This window comes from Mesoplodon mirus, assembly GCF_964341445.2.
Source record: "Mesoplodon mirus genome assembly, chromosome: 5".
Classification (NCBI taxonomy): Eukaryota; Metazoa; Chordata; class Mammalia; order Artiodactyla; family Ziphiidae; genus Mesoplodon; species Mesoplodon mirus.
In genome coordinates, this window is record NC_138980.1 from 140,397,771 (window position 1) to 140,410,767 (window position 12,997).

The 12,997-nt window shown below is 44.0% G+C and overlaps 1 protein-coding gene across 1 annotated transcript in view; it reads right to left on the reverse strand.

The window, feature by feature from the left end:
* MAP3K1 (mitogen-activated protein kinase kinase kinase 1) overlaps window positions 1–12,045 on the reverse strand; it is a 77,983-nt gene extending 65,938 nt beyond the window's left edge. The window contains exon 1 of the mRNA XM_082621015.1: window positions 11,505–12,045. Coding sequence (XP_082477141.1) covers window positions 11,505–11,986 — 482 coding nt within the window. The 5' untranslated portion in view covers window positions 11,987–12,045. The remainder of the gene's footprint in view (window positions 1–11,504) is intronic.
* Between the last annotated feature and the right edge of the window lie 952 nt (window positions 12,046–12,997).

Here is a 12,997-nt window from a genome sequence, read left to right on the forward strand (position 1 = left end):
AGTCTATTATGCATCTATTTGAAAAGAAATTATTTTTGAATGCCAGAAAAAGTGCCAATTATTTTTGACAGACTTGGGATTTCCCAGCTTTACCACTGATTAGCTATCTGAGCTGTTTAAGCCTGTGTTTCAGTTTCCTCATTTTTAAAATGAGAAGACTAGATTGGATTTTTGTCTACTGAAGTGTCAAGATCAGACTTGCATCATAGAAGCCTCACTCTACCTGCAGTGTAGAGAAACGACTGAGGAGAACGTGTCCAAAATCCAGAGGCTAGTTAGGAAGAAGGTTTGCAAGAACTGGGACAAGGTGACAGAGGCCTGACCCTGGGTTAGCAGCTGCGCGGGTGGATTCCAGGGCTAGCAGACAACTGGCAACAACAGAACTGGACACTGACTGGAAGCTGAGGGTGAGAAAGCCAGAGGAGTAAGAGCACGGCGATGAGGGAGGTGGTGACAGGAATTACCAACGGCATCCCAAAGGACCAGGAGATCTGAAGGGGAAGACAGAGAGGCTGCGGAAGACAGGGATTCAATTCCGACACTGTGCCGGCTGCAGTGCCTGGCAGAGCTGTACCTCCTGGTGAAGCTATCCCAGAGGCTCTGTCATTGAAGCCAAGAGATTTTAGGCACCAAAATATTAATAAGAACGATTCAGCAAAGATACAGCTAATAGTCTTCTGATAGATCCTCTTCTCTCTAGTCAATGACAATCTTTTAGAATCTTCGTACAAAACTTGAAATGTGGTTATATAGGAATTTAGGCCCTTGGTGCAAGAATAAGATCTAAAGAAATGTATTTGGGAACTTTGAAATATTTGAAAATTTAGTATATGATAAAGGGGAAACTTTTAATCAATAAGCAGTGCTGGGACACCTAGCCAATCATTTGGAGAAAATAAAGTTAGGGCCCTGTGTCACCCCTTAAACTTCATACAGATCAGAGATTTTTTTTTTTTTTAAACCTAGAAAAATAGTATTAGAAAAGACTGGTGAATTTTTATAATCTTGCAGTAGGGAATAATAATAGCTATTACCTATACAGTGTTTGCCTTGCACCAAGCACTGTTTTGAGAACTATACAAACACTTTGTCCTCACAACACTCTGAAGTAGTATCTTCATTTTATAGTTTAGGAAACTTAAGTGCAAAGAAGTTAAGTAACTTCCCAGGTACACTACTTGATAGTGGTGAAACTCTGACTAGAACTCAGGCATCTGTACTCTGAACCACTACACAGCCTACCCTCTCTAGAAGGCAAGGAAGGGAGGGAGGGAGGGAAGGAGGAAGGGAGAGAAGGAGGAGAGGGGGGAGGGAGGAGAGGAGGGGGGAGGGTGGAGAGATGGGGGAGGGAGGAGAGGAGGGGGGAGGGAGGAGAGATGGGGGAGGGAGGAGAGAAGGGGGAAGGGAGGAAGGAAGGGATTGAAATTTGAAGGAATATTTAAAGCTTCTTTATGGAAAAATACTAGAATTGAAATTCGTAACACAGAAGTAGAAGAAAACAATTCCAATAAATGTCAGAGCTAATATTCTAATATACAAAGGATGCTTAAAAATCAACAAGAAAAAACAAACAATTCTCTCCCATGTGTGAAAGGAAATACACAAAAGAAGTAGGAAATTGTTAATAAACACAAGTTGTACCATGATGCTAAAAAGCTAAGAAATGCAAATTAAAATAAGAAAACATCTTTCATCCACCACATTGGCAAAAATGAAAGATTGATAATATCCAACGCTGGCAAGAATGTGGGGCAATGCACACTCTCACCATGAGAAAAATGTAAACTGGCGCAGTGTTTTGCAGGGCAATTTGGCTATATGATAAAATTTTTAAATATACATGTCCTTTGACTCAGCAATTTCACTTCTGAATATTTATTTTACAAAACCAAATGCACAAACACATGAAAATGTTGGTACAACGGTAGTCACTACAGCTTGATATAACAACAAAACATTATAAATGTCTAAAAATAGGAAACTGGTTAATGAGACAGCCAAATGATAGAATGCTATGCAGTCATGGAAAATGACAGCTCTACCTTCATCATTAAGATAACGAACAAAATACTATTAAGAAAAAAGCAAACTGTATAGCAGTCTACATAATACTGTTCTTTTGTTAAAAGACAAATAAATTAAAAAAATAAATTTTTCTGTTGCTTTCAAAAGGACTGTCTAATCATTTTATTAATGAAGTTTAATTCTATAAATTCTGAATCCCAGAGAAATCATAAGGACCTTGTAAAACAGTGTGGAGGTGCCAGTGTACCAGAATAATTGAAATGTATTTTCAAAATTCAAAATAAATTTATATTAAGACACTAAACCTTCTCCAAGAATATTAACATCTACATTAATATGTCACATCTTTTTTAAAATCTAAGGTTCAGTGAAAATAATTTGATTTATTACCCAAGAAGAATTTAAGAAGACCAATAAAATCCAGACCATAAATAACAGGTAGAGCCAATTAATTATTTTGAAAGAGAAAAAAAGAATTGTGAAATGTCTTTTTCAAAACACTGAGCATCTTAAGAGCATGTGAACATCAAGAATCCTTTCACAAGTAGCCATCTTATTAAACCAAAGTCCTTGCAGTAATTAAATAACTTGGTCAACGTTGCAAAGCTGGCGCTTACTGCCTGACTTCTCAAAGTCTAGCTAGGAGAAAGGGCAGTACATACTGGTGGTGGTGACTAACTATCAAGCATTTTTTTAAAACTGCAGGATATAAAATGACTCAGGCCAACAAATAAAGCAAAACGATTTTCCCACAAAGCCAATCCACAAGACATTTGTAATGAGCAGCATCCAATTTTATGTAATTCCAAACAGGACTGTATTTATTCAGCATCATCAAGGCTACAGGACCACCCCTTCCAGATAATTTAGATGTTTACCACTCAGGATCAAAATACTTTCTACAACTATAAACACAACAACCTTGCAATAATGAGCCACAGTAATCATTATTACAAAAAACAAAACCAATCATATAACCTTGATCACTCTCATTTTACAAATAAGGAAGCTGATGCCCAAAAAGTAATGTTGGAAAGTGCTGTGATTTAATAAATTTATAATCTTAGAGGCAATCCAGGTATGTGGAACCTAACGTTCAAACACCAGGTGGCCCCAACTGCAATGTTTTAATGTCCTCTAATCTCTCCCTTTCTCCTCCCTTCTCTCTCCTCACCTGTCAGGTCTTTGCTTATATGCTGCCTTCAGGGAACCTGTCTCTTGCTCACACTACTCGCCTTCTAATTGGCTACTTTTAATTGCTGCATGTTAGGGACACCAAATGGACAAGACTGCAAGAATAATAACTTAAATAAATGTCAGCGAATTCTGAGTGAATGCCCTTGGAACTCTTCTAAGTGTAAAATCAAAGAACTTCAAAGCGCAGATTTTGTTACAGGCCCTTTGGCAGCTCAGAGCCTTTTTTACTTACTTCTTAGTGCTAAACCATGTTCTAGATAAGGGAGGCTGCCAGGTTTAGTTACCACCGGTAAATCGTTTTCTGTTACGTGGGTTCTTGGCTCCTGAAATCTCATATAGTACTTGTCTAGCAAACCTCTTCTTTAATGCAAATGTTAACTATTTATCCCAAGTTGAATTATTATCAATAACAAATTAAATTTTGGATGAAGCAGGGTTATTGGGACAAAAATCCTAAAAGTGGTACCCGAAGTTTAGATAACACTGAGAACTCGGAAGAAGGAATCATTATATTAATGCATAACACCTTCAGGTGTATATTTATTCATATATATGCACACACACATGAGCCCACACATATACTCTCTCTCTCAACTCCCTGGTAAGAGCAGGAGAACTAAATACACATAGCAAACACTTCTTCCTACAGCATACAGTCATGCAACATAGCTATTTCCTCTGTACCACATTAAGCTGTCCTACTTCACCTGAGGCACTTGCTGTGTTTAACAGTCCAGATACGGCCTAATGAATCTATCACAAACCGACAAGGCTTTTGCCATTTAACCCCGTCTTAGCTACGTCCCAGACTACATCTGACAAAGGGGAAGAACAGATAATCCACTAGGTTGAACTTGCCATGTCATTATTACCCTCATCCATTTATTCAACAAATATTTATCGAGGGTCTACTCTGTGCCAGGCATTTTGCCAGGTGCTGGGTTGCTACCCAGCCAAAGGCTCTGCCCACTCAGATTTTACAGTCTTCCAGGGAAGGCAGCCATTCACCAAATGACATAACAAATATAAAAAATCACAACACTGACAGTAGGGACACTGAGCTACAAAGCCAGTCTGGGAGATCAGGGAAGGAAGGCTTCCCTGAGGAAGCATCAGTGAGCTAAGATCTGAGCACTGAGGAGCTGGCTCGGGACTGGGGAAAGTGCTCCTGGCAGAGGGCCTATGCGGTGCGTGCAAAGGCCCTACGGCAGGAGGTGGTGTGCTGAGTCTGAGGAAGTTAAGGCAATCCTGCAGAGAACAAGGGTGAGCGTGATCAGAGATGGGCCTGGAGAGGCAGGCAGGGGCTAAACCAGGCAGGGACTCTGTGGGGCATGTTAAGGATTCTGTGGTCTTTATCCAAATGGAAAGCATTTGAAAGTTTTAAAATTCAATTTAATTTACTTTTCTAGAGGAAAATTGTTATAATAAGATTTACATTGTAAAATGATCACTCTGGCCACATAATATGGAGAACCAGCTGGAAGGGAGAAAGTAGGAGAGAGTGAGCAAGTTAGAAGGCTACTTCCTATTACATTAGTCCAAATGAGAGATCACGGAAGGTGGACCAGGGATGGGATAATAGAGGAAATCACCTGAAGACCAGAAGTTGTCAAGGACAACTCCTAGGTTCTGGTTCTGCCATTTCATGAGCAGGGAATGTATTAGTAGGGCAAGGTACAGGGAAAATCCTAAATTTGGTTTTAGATATCTGAGTATGGACGTGTCATGTAGACAGGTGTGGCATTTAGGAGAGATCATGGCTAGGAAAATAAACTCTGCAATCATTCGTGAATGGCCAAAAATTGATCTAAATGCATTAATGAGCCTGGGGTGGGGGTGGAAGAGAGGGAATGACAGATGGCCTGGGCCTGAGTATCTTCTAACATTAATGTTCAAGAAGGTGAGGAGAAGCCATTCAGGAAGGGTTGCCACAGGGTTAAGAAGAAAATCAGGAGGGCTTACCTATCAGCCCAAATAACCAGACACTCAAATACCAGAAACTCAATTTTCTCAATATTTGACAGTTTATACATGGCTCCAATTATTCTGTAACTACACTTAGTTATTAAACTAATTACTGTTTGGTTTACATTATATAAAATTGGTCATTATTATTAACTACTGCTTGCTAAATACCAACTACTGCTACAAAATACCAAGCAATGCACAAAAACTCATAAGAAATAGTTCCTGCCTTCAAAACCGGCCTCAAGCTAGATTATGATTAAAATCACATCACAGTAAGTCATGAGTTAGTGTATCTTCTTATACACTTATTTAAATATAACCACTTTGGGAAAATGAATTCATCCTAACACTCATGTGCATCCAATATTCATGGGTGCTAGACATTAGCCTAGGTGCTCAGCAATGACAAAGAATAAGACAGAGTTCCTTGTCTGTTAGCAGTTGATATTTAGTATTAAGAATGCCGTAAGACCAGTTTGAAGATTATTTGATGCTGTATCAGTCGAATGGCTATTCAGCAATAAAGAAAGGTAATAATCACATCTTATCTGTCAAGAGTACAACCGGCACCCACCGCCCAGTATCTACCCTCTCCTTGCTCCACATATACTCATCATCATCATGCTTACATGTGATAAACTTAGTAAACACACTAACTACACTAAGCACTGTGTGAGCTCCAGGCACTTCCTCCGGTCTTCAAGAAGTCTGACTGGCTCATTAATAATTCCCAGGTGACAGACTGTACTTACAGAAATACACGCGTGCTGGGTCTTAAGAACTTGAACAGTTATTGGCCCTCTACAACATCTCAATCTATTAAACCAAAACTAACCAGACTAGGACTTCAAAGGACTCAATCACTAACAGTACAGAGCTCCTCTCCATACCAGACATACCTAAACCAACCGTGATATGTCACAGAGTAAATGAAGACAAGGATATCTTGATTGTCTTACATCCTAGAGCATATTTTACATTTCCCAATGTTGTTTTCTTAACTAGCAGAGTTGCTGTTACTAATAATGAATTCTAACGCCAGCATTGGTAGATACTCGCTTTCTTGCTCCTATACCCCCATTTTAATTTTCTCTTTCAAGAAAGAAAAAAATCATGTCTGAACTTGCAGTTCCATACATATACCTCTTAAGAGTAGGCAGAAATAGTTTGAAACTAATCTGTATCTAAATTCCTGTTGCCATTGCTGTGGAAATGGAAGAGCTACAGCATATACCTGTCCTAAGAAAAGGTAAAGAGACCAAAGAGAAAGAGCAAAAACTAGCAGACCAAATGTACAAGCAGAAAGCAGAACAAAGCTACCACCCTTAACTACAAACCTAGAAGGTCAATGAATTCCTCAGAAAGTTTTAGTGAGGTACTACTGTATTCACTGCAGGAATACAGTGTGGAATGTCGTGGGTGAGATTCATGGCACTACTCTTTAATCTGGATGCCCCTCTCTGTTCCTATCTCTCTTACAATGCTTAACATGGTAGTGTGAAACATGTTCATACTAAAATCTGACAACAGAAACAGAGGCTGTGCATTGATGATATTTTTCTCTACCACCCAGAACATCACCTTGCAGAGGTTCATAAATGTTGGATGCATGAAATCTAAAACAAGTACAAAGGGATGGGGTCTAGCTATGCTGGAACAGTTTGTCTCCATGTGTGATGATTAAAAATAAATACGTGATATTATTTCAGCTTCTTTATTTCCTTCCACTTACGATGTAAACAGCACAAATCAAGAAACCTAAAAAACACTCAACGCTAATCAATTATTCTCCCTGCCTAACATGATAAGGTGATCTAAGCACAGCTTACTTGTATTACAGGGATGAGGCCAGGTTACAGAAAGCTATGCATTATATACACATCAGGAGACAAATGTATTGGCAATGGCACTGGGTAGAAACCTATCAATTGCTTATTGACTCTTGAAGAACGACTTTCTCCTTCAAAATCGTTAGTTAATCTGATTATTAACTTGAAAAAGAAAATAGAGACATTAGAGAGTGGTGAAAAGAAATGGACTGTGGAGTGGGACTAACTTGGGTTTGAATCCTAGCCTGTCTTCTAGCTGTGTGATAATGGGGCTTTAGCATTGCACATGAGTTTCCACCTCTTGAAAACAGAAACTACAATGCACTGGAAGGCTGCAGCGATGATGAAATGAGATAATATATATAACTTGCCTGACACACAGAAAGCAAGAAAAGTGACTATATAAAAGGTATCTAAACACACCTCTATGCTCAATGAACATGTTTAGCCACAGCAAAAAACCTCTTATATTCTTGCAATAAGAACACCCAACTCATCTCACTGCTTTCCAATGAGCATTTGTAAATGAACATTTAATTCTGTTCCTGATTATTTCTTTCCCGTTTAAAAATGTTCTTAAATTATTTCTTAAAAACAACTTGGGTTGATTCCTAATACTGCACATTTCCTCACATTAATCTTTTACCCGTTTACATTTTAAAGTAGCTCTAATTTTTGACTTAGGATATAAAAGGAGGCCAAGACTGAGGAAAACAACCAAGTCTAAGGAATATACTTGGTATATCTGATATAGCAAGGCATTTCAAGGTTAGAAGTGCAATATACTGCAGCTCTTAAGTAGCCTCTGGAGACTATTACTTTTCCATGCCACGTTCTCCTATTGCCTTCTTCATAAAGAAATAACTCTCAACCCAAGAAAATTGGGTACAAAATGCAAAAGTTGTGCCTTCTAACTCAGAGCACTTCTGAATGCCCTACATTTTTCCTCAGGGGAATCCACTCCCCACTAACTGCCTTGCCACCCCATCATTTCTTCTTCTGGAATGCTCACAGCAACTGTCAAGGGCTGATCAGCAGACAGCCTAGGCAAGCTGTAGCTGGTTCTTCTGTTCTTGTTGAAAGCAAAGAACACTCCTTTCATTCCATATTTTGGAATCTTTATGTCAGTAAGTCTGTGACCATTTCTAAAACATGCAACATATGCTTGAGATGCTACAGGAGATGTGAAAGAATATAAATGAACAGAGCTACTTCCTGTTTTTTGTATCTAACAAAATGGAGTTATTATAGTGTATTGGGGATAATATATTAAGGAATGTTGGTTAACCAGTCACCCTTGCCAAAATCAGATATGAAAAGACAACAAAAGTTGGCAAAAATTCTAGTTCTGATATTTCTTTTTCAGAATTACATTTAATAAGGTTAGTCTTTGAAGAATGCATTAATTTCCTTACCTAATTTAAAACAGAACTTGGAGACAATTCATAACTACAAAACTTACAAATTCATGTAAGACTAACTTATGTAACTACCTCTATTGTTTTATAAAATCACCAACTTAACTTTTTAAAAAACTTATTTTTGGGTAATAATGTTCCTATACCTCCTCTAGTAAAAATTCACTATATTATATTTATAGTCTAGCAGCTTCTAAAAGGAAGTGAAAGCTGAGGGCTCTATGAGGATATAAAAGCAGCCTATGAAATAGCTTTAGTTTAAACAAAAACTAACATTAACAAGTACAGCATATCTTGTTCTTTCATGGGGCCAGCAAATTGATAGTTGTTTTTTTTTAAGTTACAAAAATAGAATGGAGTAACTATATCTACCAACTCACAATAGCCTGTTCAATGGAGAGTAACACTGTAATTTCTCTTCAAAGACAGTAAATAGGAAGAAAAAGCCCCTAATTCTGTAATATAAAGAAAAATCCCAAACCCTTGGGCGCCACTTACAGGCAAAAAACTTCCACTGATTTCAGTTACTAACCTGAAAAAGAGGGATGTACTTAAAATCTTCTTTTTTAATATGAGTATTCTTTATATAATTTATACTACAAAAATGTATTTTCTACAATTTAAATTTCTATATCCAAAGATCAAAAACTGGAGGAAATTATGAAATTAAAAAACTCACAGAATTCTCTTTAAAAGAATACAATAAGTCTTTAAACAGAAAGGGTCTCCAGACCTATAGTACCACTGAAACAAAAATATTTCAAAATCTCAATGTTAGATTTTCCTCCTGAAAGTATGAATGTAACTACTGTCAAAAAAGTAAAGTTCAATGGAGATTTTTACTAACTGCTTACAATCAAAGTGTTTATACCAATAGAATCAAATGAATTTCAACCCCATTAACAAGGAAATTGTAAAAAAAAAAAATCACTATTTCAAGAGGAGAGGGAATCAACATTTTACTATAAATGAAATGTTTAGGTATAAGATTTGGGATGAATAAACAGCATTCTAGCTAGTGACATTCATTTTAAAAAATGATTATGCTGATTAGCCCATTATTTCATATACTGTGCAATTATTATCCACCCCTTAAACAAAGAGGGGGGGAAACCTAGGTTACAAAATGCAAAAATTAAGCATGGATTACTCAGTCCCTGAATTCTATCTGCTTACACCTTCATCCTCTTATTTTGTGTGGAGACAACACTAAACAACATCTATATGTTAATTTTACAGTAGTTCCTCTTCTGCTATATTCAACAGCTCATTAAGATGACTAGAATGCTGACACTTGCTAAACTATTTACTGTATCCAAAAATTCGGTCTCATGAGAACAGACAAAATTAATCTCTCAAATTTTGGGTTTAATATTTTTATCTGGAGCTCACCTGTAGTAACAATTGCCTACAACGAATTATTCTAGTCAAGTTTTAATCCAATCTTCCCAGGAGCAGTAGTGTAGAGGAATAACCCTGTAAGACTAAGTTACATGGACAAGAGCACACAGAAAACTACCACAGTCACAAATCTTTCCTATCAATATTGTATTGCCATGGCACAGTGCTGACCATATTTTTAGTTGGTTTTTTTTGGGGGGGTCGAGGCGGGGAGAGGGGAAGGGGCAACTTCCAAGGAATCAACGAACTGTGGTCTTAAACAATCAAGTTCCCCCCAAAATCACTTTAGATAATTAACCAAAGCCAATGAGTCCTACTGTCAAATTCGTTTCACAAGGGAAACAAACCTAAGGCAGTCTTTAAAATACTCAGAATAAAGGTCAGGAAACCCTATAGGGAAACGGGTGACTATCACAAAAATATTTCCAGCAACTCAAAATACCTCTCAAGTTTGTGCTTTGCATACACTAGTCAGATTCTTTTAAAAACAAGGATGATGGCTGTCACAATCAAAAGAATTTCCTTAAACATAAAAATTTCCAGTTGCCAAAAAGGGTCAGGCCAGGAACGGCTGGTCTGAGTTACCTTACACACACCGTAGCGCACAGGCGGTTCGGCTCTATCGGAGCCGGAGCCACAGCTCTGTGTCCCCTGGAAGCCGGCAGTCGGCGGCGGCCGGCGCAGCTGCACGGAGCAGGAAGTACCGCACCCGCGCCGCGGTCCCCAACCACGCCGGAGAGGCTGCGGGGAGCAGTCACCACTGCTTTGAAACTGAATGGCTGACACATCCGGTCCTGGCTCTTACACCACTCCGCCAAATGCAAACCTCAAAGGCCAAATTCAAACTCCAAACAGAAGTCACTCAAAGTGTTAGTGGTGCAGTCTTCATTCCCAAGGACATTGAGGGAAGCAATCAGAAAACCCCACGTCCTAAAAGACCGCAAGCCCCCACGCATTTGCAGCCGATTAGCCCACACCGCTTTGACAGGCGTTACGGAGCCGTCCACCCGGAGCCCCCTGCGGCCGCGCATCGGGCGCGCAGCCTTCGTCCCGGCCCGGCCCCCGGTACCTGCCGAGAGACTCTGCCTGTCACAGCCGCGGGGACCCCACCGCTTTCTCCGCCGCGCTCCGGCCCCCCCACCCCCGGCCTCGGGCAGAGCTCCCCACCTACCCCGCCCACCTACACCGCCCGCCCGCAGGCTGGGGCCTCACCCCGGCGCCCCCGAGGACTCTCCTCCGGGGTCGCCGCCGCTGCACGGCTGCCCGCCTCCCAGCCCGGCCCGGAGGGCAACGCCAGGGTCCCGCTCCGGGGCTCCTCAGAGAGCTCCGATTCCGGGAGCCCCCAAAAGCCAGCCCGGGCCCCCACACCTTATCTCAACCGGTACCCGCGGCGCGACTCGCACGCCTGTCACATGTCTGCAAACAATAACAAACTCTCCCGCATGTCCCCGCCCCGGGCCCCCGTCCCGTCCCGTACCCCAGGCCAGGTCCGGGGCGCCGCCCGACGCCGGAAGGGTCAAAGGGGGTGCCCGAGGGCTCCCGGCGAGCGGCGTGCAGCCTCGCTGCACGGAGCCCCGGGACGCCCTGCGCGGTGCCCGGGGTTCATTCATTGCCCTCGCCCGCCCGCCCCCCAAGTCCCCACCGCGCCCCCGGCCGCGCTGCTCACCCGGCTGGGGCCGCCGCAAGAGGCGGCTCGGCGGCGGGCGTCCGCTTCTCCCCGGGCTCGGCCCCCGCGGGGCTCGGGGCGCCGCTGTCCGGTGCGGCCGCCGGTTCTGCAGGGTGGGCGCCGCTGCGGCTCGCGGCTCCGTGGGGCGACGGCACCGCCACAGGCTGGAAACCGCTCCCGCCAGCGGCCGCGTCCGCGGGCTCCGGCGACGGGGAAGTGGAGGAGGACGGCGGCGAGGCGGTGAGGAAAAGCGGCGGCTCGGGCAGCTGGTCCAGCTCCACACTCCGCACTTTGCGCAGCTGCCGCCGCCGCCAGTCCGCCCGCTCGCGGCCCCCACTGCCCGCCTCCCGCAGCAGCCCCGCGGCTGCCGTGGGCGTGCTGCTCGCCTTGAGGGCCCCTCCGCCGCCGCCCGCTTCGGGGCTCGCCGCCCCGGCGCCCGGGAATCCCGAGGACGAGGCGCGATTCCCCGCCGCCGCCGCCATTTTCTCTCGCGGGCTACATTCGCTCGGCCCCTGCGAGGGAGGGAGGGGGCGGGGAGAGTGCAGGGGGCGGGCGGACGGGCGGGCGCTGCGCCTCTAGCGTAAGGCCGCCTGCGCCAACTGCGTGAGCGCGGCCCTCTGGGCGCCCGGCCGGGACTGACGCGCGGGCGCGCGGGGTTCGGTGGAGGGAGGACAGTCGGCCGCAGGTTGGTGAGGAGCCGGCTGTGCGCTCTGTCCTGCGCGCCGGCTAGCAAGGTGGGCTCCGAGGTGGCCGCCGCGGGGGCGCGCTGCGGTTTGCGCGCCGCACCCGCCGCGCCGCCAGGTAGTCCAGGGCTGCACCGGCGAGAGGAGGAGCTTCGGCGGAGGAGCGCCGCTTCCTCTCCGCCGCAATCTCGGCCCGGCTCGGCCGGGACTCGCCTCACGGGAGCTTCAGTTCGAACTTCGATGTATGGGGCGTTGAAGGGGACGCAGGCGAGAGAGTCTGCAGTCTGTCATTCGCATTGCCCGTTGCAGTGGGCGTCGGGGAACCCGGGCGCGGACCAACCCACCACCGACCCCGCCTCCACTCCGTACGGGACGCGCAGGTGGCGCCCAGGGCTGTCGCCTGCTGCAAAGCGAAAGAAACCCAATGTTCAGCGGCCCTGGTGCCGCGCACCAAAAAAACCAAGTTTTATAAAAGCTTTCCTCATCTTTTGCCCACCCCCCACCCCCAAAATCATGCTACAAATAAAAGTTTCCTGGAATATCTTGTTCAAAACCTGAAGTCACCGATTGGGACACTCTTCTTACGCTCTATCTCGCCCCCGGCTAGAGGCAGACAGGAGCGGGCGGCGGGGGTCCGGGGGATCTCTATAGATTTCTATTTTTTCCTCCGCTGTCTTTGGGGAAGGCAGCGATATACAGGACCACAGAGAGCACGTTTGGGGAAGGAACCAGGAAGTGCTTGATATTGTCATCCTCGGCCAGGTTCTGGCCCTCCCCGAATCCTATGCCTTTAGCTGCACGTCCCTCTTC